Source organism: Stenella coeruleoalba, assembly GCF_951394435.1.
Source record: "Stenella coeruleoalba genome assembly, chromosome: 4".
NCBI lineage: Eukaryota > Metazoa > Chordata > Mammalia > Artiodactyla > Delphinidae > Stenella > Stenella coeruleoalba.
Genome location: NC_137149.1, coordinates 111,694,699 through 111,709,316, shown reverse-complemented (window position 1 = coordinate 111,709,316; position 14,618 = coordinate 111,694,699). Strand labels below are relative to the sequence as shown.

At 37.9% G+C, this 14,618-nt stretch overlaps 1 protein-coding gene across 1 annotated transcript; it reads left to right on the top strand.

The window, feature by feature from the left end:
• The first annotated feature begins 1,070 nt into the window (after positions 1–1,070).
• On the top strand, positions 1,071–3,792 carry LOC307185190 (serine/threonine-protein phosphatase PP1-gamma catalytic subunit-like). Its single transcript, XM_079919066.1, has 2 exons — positions 1,071–2,176; positions 3,072–3,792. The coding sequence occupies exons 1-2, from the start codon at positions 1,234–1,236 to the stop codon at positions 3,140–3,142; spliced, it is 1,014 nt and encodes a 337-aa protein (XP_079775192.1). The 5' UTR covers positions 1,071–1,233; the 3' UTR covers positions 3,143–3,792.
• The last annotated feature ends 10,826 nt before the right edge of the window (positions 3,793–14,618 follow it).

The window sequence follows — 14,618 nt, the reverse complement described above, 5'->3', positions numbered from 1 at the left end:
AAGACCCATATATATGCTGCATATAAGAGACTCACTTCAGACCCAGGGACACATACTAACTGAAAGTGAGGGAACAGAAAAAGATATTCCATGCAACTGGAAATCAAAAGAAAGCTGGAGTAGCAATTCTCATAACAGACTAAATAAACTTAAAAATAGAGACACTTACAAGAGACGAGGAAGGACACTACATAATGATCAAGGGATCGATCCAAGAAAAAGATATAACAATTGTAAATATTTATGCACCCAACATAGGAGCACCTCAATACATAGCAAATGCTAACAGGCATAAAAGGGGAAATCGACAGTAACACAATCATAGGGGACTTTAACACCCCACTTTAACCAATGGACAGATCATCCAAAATGAAAATAAATAAGGAAACACAAGCTTTAAATGATATATTAAACAAAATGGACTTAATATTTATAGGACATTCCATCCAAAAACAACAGAATACACATTTTTCTCAAGTGCTCATGGAACATTCTCCAGGATAGATCGTATCTTGGGTCACAAATCAAGCCTTGGTAAATTTAAGAAAAATAAAATCGTATCAAGTATCTTTTCTGACCACAGTGCTCTGAGACTAGATATCAATTACAGGAAAAAATCTGTAAAAAATATAAACACATGGAGGTTCGACAATACACTACATAATAACCAAGGGATCACTGAAGAAATCAAAGAGGAAATCAAAAAATACCTAGAAACAAATGACAATGAAAACATGATGAATTAAAACTTATGGGATGCAGCAAAAGCAGTTTTAAGAGGGAAATTTATAGCAATACAATCTTACATCATGAAACAAGAAACATCTCAAATAAACAGTCTAAGCTTACATCTAAAGCAATTAGATAAAGAAGAACAAAAAATACCCCAGAGTTAGGAGAAGGAAAGAAATCATAAAGCTCAGATCAGAAATAAATGAAAAAGAAATGAAGGAAACAATACCAAAGATCAATCAAACTAAAAGCTAGTTCTTTGAGAAGATAAAATTGATAAACCATTAATTAGCCAGACTCATCAAGAAAAGAGAGAGAGCTCGTGGTTCCAGTGGGGAGAGAAGGAGGAAGCAGGGAGTGGGGCGGTTGGGGGGGACCCGCCGCGGCTTTTGCCACCGCCGCCACCACCATCTCTGTGCTCGTGGCGTGGGAAAGGAGGTGTAAATCCCGGGCGCGAGCCGGCGGCGGCGCCACTGCGGGAGGGTCGGCGGTGGGAAGGCGATGGCGGATATAGATAAGCTCAACATCGACAGCATCATCCAACGGCTGCTGGAAGTGAGAGGGTCCAAGCCTGGTAAGAATGTCCAGCTACAGGAGAATGAAATCAGAGGACTGTGCTTGAAGTCCAGAGAGATCTTTCTCAGTCAGCCTATCCTACTAGAACTTGAAGCACCACTCAAAATATGTGGTGATATCCATGGACAATACTATGATTTGCTTCGACTTTTTGAGTACGGTGGTTTCCCACCAGAAAGCAACTACCTGTTTCTTGGGGACTATGTGGACAGGGGAAAGCAGTCATTGGAGACTATTTGCCTCTTATTGGCTTACAAAATCAAATATCCCGAGAATTTTTTTCTTCTCAGAGGAAACCACGAATGTGCCAGCATCAATAGAATTTATGGATTTTATGATGAATGTAAAAGAAGATATAACATTAAACTATGGAAAACTTTCACAGACTGCTTTAACTGTTTACCGATAGCAGCCATCGTGGATGAGAAAATATTCTGCTGTCATGGAGGTTTATCACCAGATCTTCAATCTATGGAGCAGATTCGGCAAATTATGCGACCAACTGATGTACCAGATCAAGGTCTTCTTTGTGATCTTTTGTGGTCTGACCCCGATAAAGATGTCTTAGGCTGGGGTGAAAATGACAGAGGAGTGTCCTTCACATTTGGTGCAGAAGTGGTTGCAAAATTTCTCCATAAGCATGATTTGGATCTTATATGTAGAGCCCATCAGGTGGTTGAAGATGGATATGAATTTTTTGCAAAGAGGCAGTTGGTCACTCTGTTTTCTGCACCCAATTATTGTGGAGAGTTTGACAATGCAGGTGCCATGATGAGTGTGGATGAAACACTAATGTGTTCTTTTCAGATTTTAAAACCTGCAGAAAAAAAGAAGCCGAATGCCACGAGGCCCGTAACACCTCCAAGGGGTATGATCACAAAGCAAGCAAAGAAATAGATGTCATTTTGACACTGCCTAGTTCGGACTTGTAACATATAGTGTATAACCTTCATTTTTAAAAGTGTAATGTGTATTGGTCAGCTTGCTCAAAAAGTGTTTGTGGGCCCCCCCTTCCATTTTTGACTTAATGAATAGTATTTGCTGGTTATAACAGCAAATGAAAGACTCTCCACTCCCAAGGAAAAATGTTTTGTTTTGTTTAGTTCTCTGTTCCTTTTTGCAAACAACTTTAATGATGGTGTTAAAGCTGTACACCCCAGGACATTTTATCCTTTCTAAGGGGTTGAGTGTACAACTGATCTTTTTTTTAAATTCAGTACAGCCCATGAATAATGTAAATGCTCACTTTCTTTAGGATATAAAGAGAGCCCTAGGGTGCTCAATCTGTACATGTTATTGTCATAAAATGCATATTGTTGGATACAAACCACTGTGAACTCTATTTTTGTTTTTTGTTTTCAAAGGGATTGCTTTTTTTCTCATTGTCTTATCATGTACAAGCTAGTTTTTATAGCTATCAACATTAGGAGTAACTTTCAACCTTGCCAGCATCACTGGTATGTATATTTAATTAAAGCACACTTTCCCCTGTGATATACTTAAAATGACGATTAAAGCCATTATCTTAAATGTTTGTGACTCTTTCCTGAAGCCAAAGTTTCTGTTGAAATATATATTGACACTCCCCTAAGTACAAGGTGGCATGGTTGTGTACATCTGCCGCCTTTATGGGGATTCAAAAACAGGTTTTTGAGTTTGAATAGCAATTAGTAACATAGTGCTGTTTAAGCTATTAATGATTAAAGTTAATAACATTTTGTACAATTTCCATATAGCCTATTCATTAAGTAATCTTTTTACAGTTACATCAGGCCCGAACCCGTCCATTCAGAAAGCTTCAAATTATAGAAACAATACTGTTCTATACGAGTGACTGATTATGCTTTCTTTGGCCTACATTCTTTATTCTGCAGTGAAGTTGAGGCTTATAAGTCAAAACAAAGGAACTAACTTACTATCCAGCAGTTTATACAGAACTCACAGTATCTATGACTTTTTTAAACTAAGATCTGTTAAAAAGAAATCTGTTTCAACAGATGACCATGTACAATACCATGTGGTGAAAATAAATTCAGACTTATTAAATGATCAATTTGTTAAAAAAAAAAAAAGAAAAGAGAGAGAAAATTCAAATCAATAGAATTGGAAATGAAAAAGAAGCAACAACTTACACCGCAGAATTACAAAGGATCATGAGAAATTACTACAAGGAACAACATGCCAATGAAATGGACAATCTGGAAGAAATGGACAAATTCTTAGAAAAGCAAACCTTTCACGACTGAACCAGGAAGAAACAGAAAATATAAACATACCAATCACAAGCACTGAAACTGGGACTGTAATTAAAAACCTTCCAACAAACAAAAGCCCAGGACCAAATGGCTTCATAGGCGAATTCTATCAAACATTTAGAGAAGAGCTAACACCTATCCTTCTCAAACTCCTCCAAAATATAGCAGAGGGAGGAACATTCCCAAACTCATTCTATGAGACCACCATCTCCCTGATACCAAAACCAGACAAAGTTGTCACAAAGAAAGAAAACTACAGGCCAATATCACTGATGAACATAGATGCAAAAGTCCTCAGCAAAATACTAGCAAACAGAATCCAGCAACACATTAAAAGGATCATACACCATGATCAATTGGGGGTTTTTCCCCAGGAATGCAAGGATTCTTAAATACATGCAAATCAATCAATGTGATACACCATATTAACAAACTGAAGGATAAAAACCATATGATTATCTCAATAGATGCAGAGAAAGCTTTCGACAAAATTCAACACCCATTTATGATAAAAACAATTCAGAAAGTAGGTTCAGAGAGACCTTACCTCAACATAATAAAGGCCATATATGACAAACTCACAGCCAACATCATTCTTTTTTATTGTTTTTGTTTGTTTGTTTGTTGCAGTACGCGGGCCTCTCACTGCCGTGGCCTCTCCCGTTGCGGAGCACAGGCTCTGGACGTGCAGGCTCAGCAGTCATGGCTCACGGGCCCAGCAGCTCTGTGGCATGAGGGATCTTCCCGGACCGGGGCACGAACCCACGTCCCCTGCATCGGCAGGCAGACTCTCAACCACTGTGCCACCAGGGAAGCCCAACATCATTCTTAATTGTGAAAAATTGAAAGCCTTTCCACTAAGATCAGGAACAAGACAAGGTTGTCTACTCTCACCACTAGTATTCAACATAGCTTTGGAGGTTTTAACCACAGCGAAATCAGAGAAGAAAAAGAAATAAAAGGAATCCAAATCAGAAAAGAAGTAAAGGTGTCACTGTTTGCAGATGACGTGATACTATACATAGGGAATCCTAAAGACTGTATGAGAAAACTACTAGAAGTAATCAATGAATTTTGTAAAGTTGCAGGATACAAAATTAATGCACAGAAATCTCTGGCATTCCTATACCCTAATGATGAAAAATCTGAAAGAGAAATTCAGGAAACACTCCCACTTACCATTGCAACAAAAAGAATAAAATACTTAGGAATAAACCTACCTAAGAAGATAAAAGACCTGTATACAGCAAACTAAAAGATACTGATGAAAGAAATTAAAGATGATACTAACAGATGGAGAGATATATACCATGTTCTTGGATTGGAAGCATCAACATTGTGAAAATGACTTTCCTACCCAAAGACATGTACAGATCCAATGCAATCCCTCTCAAACTACCACTGGCATTTTTCACAGAACTAGAACAAAAAAATTTCACAATTTGTATGGAAACACAAAAGACCCTGAAGAGCAAAAGCAATGTTGAGAAAGAAAAATGGAGTAGGAGGAATCAAGCTCCCAGACTTCAGACTCTACAATAAAGCTACAGTAATCAACACAGTATGGTACTGGCACAAAAACAGAAATATAGATCAATGGAATAGGATAGAAAGCCCAGAGATAAACCCACACACATAAGGTCACCTTATTTTTCATAAAGGCGGCAAGAATATACAATGGAGAAAAGACAGCCTCTTCAATAAGTTGTGCTGGGAAAACTGTACTTTTACAAGTAAAACATTGAAGTTAGAACACTCCCTAACACCATAAACAAAAATAAACTCAAAATGGATTAGAGACCTAAATGTAGGGCCAGACACTATCAAACTCTTAGAGGAAAACATAGAACACTCTATGACATAAATCACAGGAAGATCCTTTTTGACTCACCTCCTAGAGAAATGGAAATAAAAACAAAAATAAACAAATGGAACCTAATGAAGCTTAAAAGCTTTTGCACTGCAAAGGAAACCATAAACAAGACTAAAAGAAAACCCTCAGAATGGGAGAATATATTTGCAAATGAAGCAACTGACAAAGGACTAATCTCCAAAATATACAAGCAGCTCACGCAGCTCAATATCAAAAATCAAACAACCCAATCCAAAAATGGGCAGAAGACCTAAATAGACATTTCTCCAAAGAAGATATACAGACTGCCAACAAACACAGGAAAGGATCCTCAACATCATTAATCATTAGAGAAATGCAAATCAAAACTACAATGAGGTATCACCTCACACTCGTCAGAATGACCATGATCAAAAAATCTACAAACTATAAATGTGGGAGAGGGTGTGTAGAAAAGGGAACCTTCTTGCACAGTTGGTGGGAATGTAAGTTGATACAGCCACTATACAGTATGGAGGTTCCTTAAAAGTATAAAAATAGAACTAGCGTATGACCCAGCAATCCCACTGCTGAGCATATACCCTGAGAAAACCATAATTTAAAAAGAGTCATGTACCACAATGTTCATTGCAGCTGTATTTACAATAGCCAGAACATGGAAACATCCTAAGTGTCCATTGACAGATAAATTGATAAAGAAGATGTGGCACATATATACAATAGAATATTACTCAGCCATGAAAAAGAATGAAACTTAGTTTTTTGTAGTGAAGTGGTTGCACCTAGCGTTTGTCATAGTGAAGTAAGTCAGAAAGAGAAAAACAAATACTGTATGTATATACACATATATGGAATCTAAAAAAAAAAAGGAACCTAGGGACAGGACAGGAATAAAGACACAGATGTAGAGAATGGACTTGAGGACACGGGGAAGGGAAGGGGAAGCTGGGACAAAGTGAGGGAGTGGCATGGACATATGTATACTACCAAATATAAAACAGATAGCTAGTGGGAAGCAGCTGCATAGCACAGGGAGACAGTTCGGTGCTTTGTGTCCACCTAGAGCCGTGGGATAGGGAGGGTGGGAGGAAGACCCAAGAGGGAGGGGATATGGGGATATATGTATACATATACCTGAATCACTTTGTTATACAGTAATGTAAAGCAATTATATTCCACTAAAGATGTTTAAAAAAATAGTATTTATTGATCAGTGTATTCAACCCAAGTCCTGACAGGAAACAGATGGCACGCTTAGCTAGGATTTTTGAAGACATTTTTTTATGAAGGTACTATTTACAGAGGGGCGGGCAGGATATAGGGAACCAAGAAGGATGAATCTTGTGGGTGCATCCTGGGACTAGCACCGAAGAAAGTCATCAGCCCCTGACATAAAGGGGTACAGGAGGCACAGTATTCCTGGGTGACCCAGGGCCAGAGGAGAGTTGTTCAACCTGAGCTGTAGTCAGGGAAGTTCCCTGCAAAGTCAGGGGGCAGGAGGGAGACTTCCCCTGAATTCTCACTCCTCCTTACTTCCCATCTCCTGACAGTGCTTCCCCTTGTCCGGAATACAGGCTTGGGAGCCAAGCTGATGTGGTCTTTACAGGTCAGCAGAGAAATGGGACACAGAAGTACAGAGAAAGAGTTGAGGTCAATGGAAAGTATGTCAGACATTATGTGAAGTAGGTATTATCACAAATTTATAGAGGAGGAAAGTGAGACACAGAGAAGTGAGACACATACAGATGGTAGGTCACTGACATGGGTCTATAAGCCCCTAAAGGCCAAGCTTTTCCAGCTCAGTCAGCTGCTTCATGTGGCACATAGCCCCTGCTCTTAACCAGACTGTTTTCCTGAGGGTGGCACTTACTGACAAACATGACAAATACAGATTTTATTATTTGATTTTATGTCATAATTCAACAGAACAGGCTTCTTATTTTTAGTGCTTATTATCTTAAAAATTTTATTGAGGTATAATTGACATAAAACATTATATTATTTTCAGGTATACAACACAATGATATAATATCTGTATATATTTCGAAATGATTGCCATAATAAGTCTAGTCAGTATCACCACAGTTACAATTTTTTTCTTGAGATGAGAAATATTTAGGTGTACTCTATTAGCAGCCTTCAAATATGCTACACAAGATTATTATTGTTTCTATATTGTAGGGATCTGTGGTCTTTTATAACATTATAATATTAAATAAAATTATTTATTTAATTTTGTTTTTTTAATTGAAGTATATTTGATTTACAATGTTGTGTTGGTTTCAGATGTACAGCACAGTGATTCAGTCATATATATATATATATTCTTTTTCAGATTATTTTCGATTATATGTTGTTACAAGATATTGAATATCACTCCCTGTGCTATATAGTAGGTCCTTGTTGTTTATTGCATATATAGTAGCTCATCCCAAATCCTAATTTGTCTCCCCACCCACCCCACTACTAACTGCTTTGGTAACCTTAAGTCTGTTTTCTATGTTTGTCAGTCTATTTCTGTTTTGTAATTTGTATCAAGACAGTTTTTTTTTTTATTAAAGATGGTAGACTGGACACATATATTTATAGGCATTTTCTACTGAAAGCTCATTAAAATATCAAAAAGAAGTACTTTTTATTTTGTTTTGGTAAATAAATATATAAGGACATGGAGAGCAGGAGAGAAGATTATAGAAAGAACATTTTGGAATCTGGAAAGTGAAAAGAAGCATGTGTGGTATAACTTTCTGGATTAGATTCAGCTCAAAAGGCAGAACACCCAACTCAATAATGATTTAAACACATGAGGTCCATTTCTTCCACAGAAGTATGGAATTTGGGGAGTAAAGAGTAAACATGAGCGTTCCATAAAGTTGGCAGGGACCTAGCCTCTTTGTAGCTTTTTCACTTCCCTGAGTGTGACCCTCATCTCATGGTCCAAAGAGGCTGCTTGAGCTCCATGCATCACGTCATTTTTCCAGCTGGCAGTAAGGAGGAAAGGTGGGTGGTTATGTGCCTCAATTTAAAGATACTTCTTTTAGATTGTTATCATGTCTTTCACCCACAATACCAATCTCTGTTAGAGATAGATTTTATCTAGGTTTAGAAAGCTATTTTAATATCTATCTTTATAATTAACCAAAGTCTAATGAACTGACATTTATTAAATACTGTACTTGAGTACAACTTTGGAGTATGAAACACCTTGTGCTGAGGAGTTGTTAGGAATGAGCGATCCAGGAGTAGTTGTGGGCAGAATCATAGCCACGTGATTTTATTTCCTTAGTCTTCACCACTAATTTTATGCTCCTTAATCAGCATAATAGAGGAGGGAGAGCCTTCTCTACTTGGTGGCTCCAGGTCGTCAATCTTCTCTCATTCTATCACCCTCTGAAGGGGTCTCTAGGAGTATAGCATGTTGGTCTGTATAATTTGTATCATTTTTTAAGATTCCACGTATAAGTATTATCAGGTGACATTTGTCTTTCCGTCTGACTTACTTCACTTAATATGACAGTCTCTAGGTCCATTCATGGTGCTGCACATGGCAGTATATCATTCTTTTTGATAACTGAGTAATATTCCATTATATATATATATATAATAATCATCTTTGATTTCTTTCATCAGTGTCTTACAGTTTTCAGAGTATAGGTTTTTTGCCTCCTTAAGTAGTTTATTCCTAGTTATTTTATTATTTTTGTTATGATGGTAAATGAGATTGTTTCCTTAATTTCTCTTTTTGATACTTCATTGTTAGTGTATAGGAATGCAACAGATTTCTCAGTATTAATTTTGTATTCTGCAAATTTACTGAATTCGTTGATGAGTTCTAGTAGTTTTCTGGTAGCATCTTTCAGATTTTCTATGTATCATTTTTTGTCATCTAAACAATGACAGTATTACTTCTTTTTCACTTTGGATTCCTCATATTTCTTTTTCTTCTCTGATTGCTATGGCTAGGACTTCCAAACCTATGTTGAATAAAAGTGGCGAGAAGGACATCCTTCTCTTGTTTCTGATCCTAGAGGAAATGTTTTCACCTTTGAATATGATGTTAGCTGTGGGTTTGTCATATATGGCCTTTATTATGTTGAGGTATGTTCCCTATATGTCCACTTTCTGGAGTGTTTTTATCATAAATTGATGTTGAATATTATCAAAAGCTTTTCCTGCATCTATTGAGATGATCATATGGTTTTTACTCCTCAACTTGTTAATATGGTGTACCACATTGATTGATTTGTGCATACTAAAAAAAATCCTTGCATCTTTGGAATAAATCCCATTTAAGCATGGTGTATGATTATTCTAGTGTATCACTGATTTGATTTGTGACTGTTTTGCTGAGGATTTTTGTGTCTATGTTCATTAGTGATATTTGGCTGTAATTTTCTATTTTGTGGATCTTTGTCTGGTTTTGGTATCAGGGTGATGGTGGCCTAATAGAACCAGTTTGAAAGTACTACTTTCTCTGCAATTTTTTCTTCTCTGGTAGATTTTACCTGTGAAGCCATCTGGTCCTGCACTTTTGTTTCTTGGGAGTTTTTTAATCACAGATTCAATTTCAGTACTGGTAATTGGTGTATTCAAATTTTCTATTACTTCCTGATTCAGTCTTGGAAGATTGTACCTTTCTAAGAATTGGTTTGTTTCTTCTAGATTGTCCATTTTATTGGCATATAGTTGCTTGTAGCAATCTCTTATGGTCCCTTGTATTTCTGTGGTGTTCTTTGTATCTTCTTTTTCATTTCTCTGTGGTGTTCTTTGTAACTTCTTTTTCATTGCTAATTTTATTGGTTTGGGGCCTATCCCTTTTTTCTTGTTCAGTCTGGCTAGAAGTTTATCAATTTTGTTTATCTTTTCAAGGAATCAGCTTTTAGTTTCATTGATCTTTTCTCTTGTTTTCTTAGTCTCTATTTCATTTATTTCTGCTCTCATTTTTATAATATCTTTCCTTTTACTAACTTTGGATTCTGTTTGTTCTTCTTTCTCTAGTTGCTTTAGTTGTAAGGTTAGGTTGTTTATTTAAGATTTTTCTTCTTTTCTGATGTAAGCTTGTATTGCTATTAACTTCCCTCTTAGAATTGCTTTTGCTGCATCCCATAGGTTTTGGATCATTGTGTTTTCATTTTCATTTGTCTCTAGGTATTTTTAAATTTCCTCTTTGATTTCTTCAGTGATCCATTTGTTGTTTAGTAGCATATTGTTTAGCATCCTAGTGTTTGTGTTTTTTTGCAGTCTTTTTTTCTTGTAGTTGATTTTTAGCATTGTGGTCTGAAAAGATGCTTGATAGGATTGCAGTTTGGTTTTTTTTTTAGTTTGCCAAGGCTTGCTTTGTGGCCCAGAATGTGATCTATCCTGGAGAATGTTCCATGTGCACTTGGTGCATTCAGCTGCTTTCAGATGGAATGCTCTATAAATATTGATTAAGTCCACTGGGTCTAATATGTCATTTAAAATCTGTGTTTTGTTATTGATTTTGTCTGGATGATCTGTTCATTGATGTAAGTGGGGTATTAACGTCCCCCATTATTATTATTATTATTATTATTTTTTTTTTTTTGCGGTACGCGGGCCTCTCACTGCTGCGGCCCCTCCCGCCGCGGAGCACAGGCTCCGGACGCACAGGCCCAGCGGCCACGGCTCACGGGCCCAGCCGCTCCGCGGCATGTGGGATCCTCCCGGACCGGGGCACGAACCCGCGTCCCCCGCATCGACAGGCGGACTCGCAACCACTGCGCCACCAGGGAAGCCCAACGTCCCCCATTATTATTGTGCTACTGTCAGCTTCTCCTTTTATGTCTTTTAACATTTGCTTTATATTTTGCAGTGCTCCTATGCTGGGTGCATATATATTTACAATTGTTCTATCTTCTTCTTGGATTCATCCTTTGTGCCACTCCCTCTGGCCTGCAGAGTTTCTGCTAAAATGTCAGCTGATAAGCTTAGGGGGATTCCCATGTACGTTATTTGTTGCTTTTGCCTTGTTGCTTTTAATATTTTCTCTTTATCTTTAATTGTTGTCATTTTGATTACTATGTGTCTCAGTGTGTTCCTCCTGGGGTTAATCCTGTGTGGGACTCTCTGTGCTTCCTGGACTTAGTTGACTGTTTCCTTTCCCATGTTAGGAAAGTTTTCAGCTATTGTTACTCACCTAATGTTATCTTTTCAAGTATTTTCTCAGGCCCTTTGTCTCTCTTCTCCTTCCAGGAACCCTATAATGCGAATGTTGGTGTGTTTGAGGTTGTCCCAGAGGTCTCTAAACTGCCCTCATTTCTTTTCATTCTTTTTTCTTTATTCTCTTCTGTGACAGTGATTGCCACCATTCTCTTCCAGTTGACTTATCTCTTCTTCTGCCTCATTTATTCTATTATTGATTCTTCCTAACGTATTTTTCATTTCAGTTACCGTATTCTTTAACTCTGGTTTCTTTATATCTTCTTTTTTTTTTTGGTAGGTTCCAATCTTTTTAATCTTTTTTGGTAGGTTCCAATCTTTTTTATCAATGGTTATTCAGCAGTTAGTTATGATTTTCGTGGGCTCATGAGAGGAGGTAAGTTTAAGGTCTTTCTACTCCACCGTCTTGTCCAGGAAGCCCTCTTAAACTCTTGTTTCTGATGCTTGTTCAGCCTCTTTAATCTGTGTTTTGTTTTGTTTTATTTTGTTTTTCCCTTTAGTATGCCTTATAATTTTCTGTTGAAATGTAGACATGACATAATTGGTAAAAGGCCTTTAGTAACATAATGGTAAAGTGGGAGGGAAAGCATCATATGCTCTTATAATTATGTCTCAGAATTTTGGTGAATCTGTGGCCCTGAATTGTGAATTTCACCATTGCTTGTCTGTTTTTCCCCCCTAAGGTGGAACTGGATGGCTAGAGGGAGCTGGATTTGGGTATTTCTTTTCCCCAGGTAAGTTGGTCTCTGCTAAAACCCTACCAGTTTTAGCTCTGATAAAATAGTTTCACCAGAAAGCAGGCCTTGTAAAGAAAAGCAAAATGTTCTGATATTTTTCTGAATGGTTCCTTTCCACTCTCCCTTCCAGGAACACCAGGAGATTTTTCTCCCAAATTTGCTGTGAGAACCAGGTTGGACTCTTGGTCGTAGAAGTCACAAAAGTGTGGGACTGTGTTCTCCTGGAGTTTTTAACTCTCAGACTTGTCCCAACTGAGCCTGCAGCAGCTTAGCAATTATAGTTCAATTTTTCCTACCCCAGCACTAGTTTCTGCAGAGTTTTTTTGCTCATGTGTTTATGCTCCAATAAGTTGTGATTATCTGTCTGTCTCTTCAGGGACAGCAGTTTGCCCTGTGGCCTCACTTTTCTTCTGGATCTAAGAAGAATTATTGATTTTTCAGTTTGTTCTGCTGAGGACAAACTGAACAATTAAGACAGAGTGGTGATTTCTAAGCTCCTTACACATTGGACTAGAAACCAGAAGCCCTGTGCTACCTTTTAAACATAATATGTTGCTCTTCACTCATGAAATATCAGGGGGAGGCCGGTGGACCCTATCTCAGCCACACAGGAGAGTGCTTGCTGTGGGGCAGGGTTCTCTCTGAGGATGCCTCAGCCTGGTCTGCTACTCCTGGCAGCCCCGTATACACACCTCCACTCTCTTTCTGGGGTCCTAGTGGCACAGGAGCTCAGGGTGGGACTGACCATCTCTCAGATCTCCAGGCAGAAAGCAGTACACAAGTTATTCTACTCCTGGGTTTCCCAAAGTTAACCTAGAGAGTTCTATCAAACACTGCCTCCACTCCCTCGCCTATCCACCCAGTCAAGCCCGAGTCTAGCAGCCCTTACAAAGGTCTGACTCTTGTTCCCTCTCCAATTCTGCCTTTCCCATCAGAGGGTCTTCTTGATTCATGCCTGGAAGGAGGATTATGCTCAGTCAGTAAATTTTTTTTCTAATTATGTTTGTCCTATGCTGAGGCTGCAACTTTTAACACCTGAAAGCTAAGAAAACGTCATCTTTGTTTTCTTCTGTCAACTCTGAGAAAATGCAAGCTTAGGTGTCAGAACCGAATGCAGACACTTAAAATAGCAAAATATATTATTAATAAATATATTTAAGCACATCTGTCTGTGAGAAATTGATACATCATCTCCATAACAAGGAGCAGTCTGCCTCAGGGACCAGAGAGCTTGAGGGCTGATTTAGGGAAGGGGAGCTGTTCCAAATATGTAAGAACCAGGAATGACCCATCAGATGAGGCCCCTGGTGGAGAGGAAGCCAGCCACATGGAACTGAGTGTCACAAGTCCTTGCTTAGGGCACACCCATTCCTGGAAAGTGGGTCCTGCCCACTGAACTCTGGACAATTTTTAAAAACAGATGAATAAAAATTGACAGAAGTTTGACAGCCTAATTGTTGACAACAAAGATATTTTAAATTCAATAAAAATGAAACAGAAACAGAAAAAACACTTTGTTCTGATGTGATGTTCTGAAATAACCGACTCTGAAAGCCATTTACTAAGAAAAGACAAGGTAAAAGTAATTATCTAAATGAAAGCAGTTGTACGGCATTTTACAAAGAAACTCTCCATTTTCCCTTGTGTATTCATTACCCTTCCTAAGCAAAATAAACATTTGGTCCATGGGGAAATGTGTCCTTCACTAACCTGGATTCACAAATTGTAATTTCCCACCCTCCAAGCTGGGATAGAACTGGAACAGTGAAGAGACTTTTTGAACCAACTCCGGTTTGTATCCTTTGAGTTCTGTAATGGTGAAGCGTTTTGTTCCCTGTGCCATTAAGAGGTTGGTTAGCTGATAGCGCTGTGCCCACAAGGACTAGTGTGGCTTTCTATTTTCAAGAATATTGAACAATAAGATGTGGATGTTGAAAGGCCATTGCCTTTCAAGTTTGGTCATAATTAGAAATTATAGTGAGTGAATTTTCCCATGTTTAGACAAACCTCTGTAAAATAATTTTCATCAAGTAGTAAATATTAGAATAAACATTAAAAAAATCCTAACCATCCTTTTCAATTTAAAAAATAAATTTATTATATTCAGTTATAAAATATATTTCACATAATTTAGAAAATCAATCTAGGACTGAATTTAGAAACTCAATCTAGCACAATGTAAAAGTTGAGAATTACGTTTTATTTAGCAGACTTTCTGAGGACTTCAATCCCGGGAGGCAGGTTCGGGGATCAGTCTGAGGGAAGGCTCCCAAGAGAGAGGGGGAG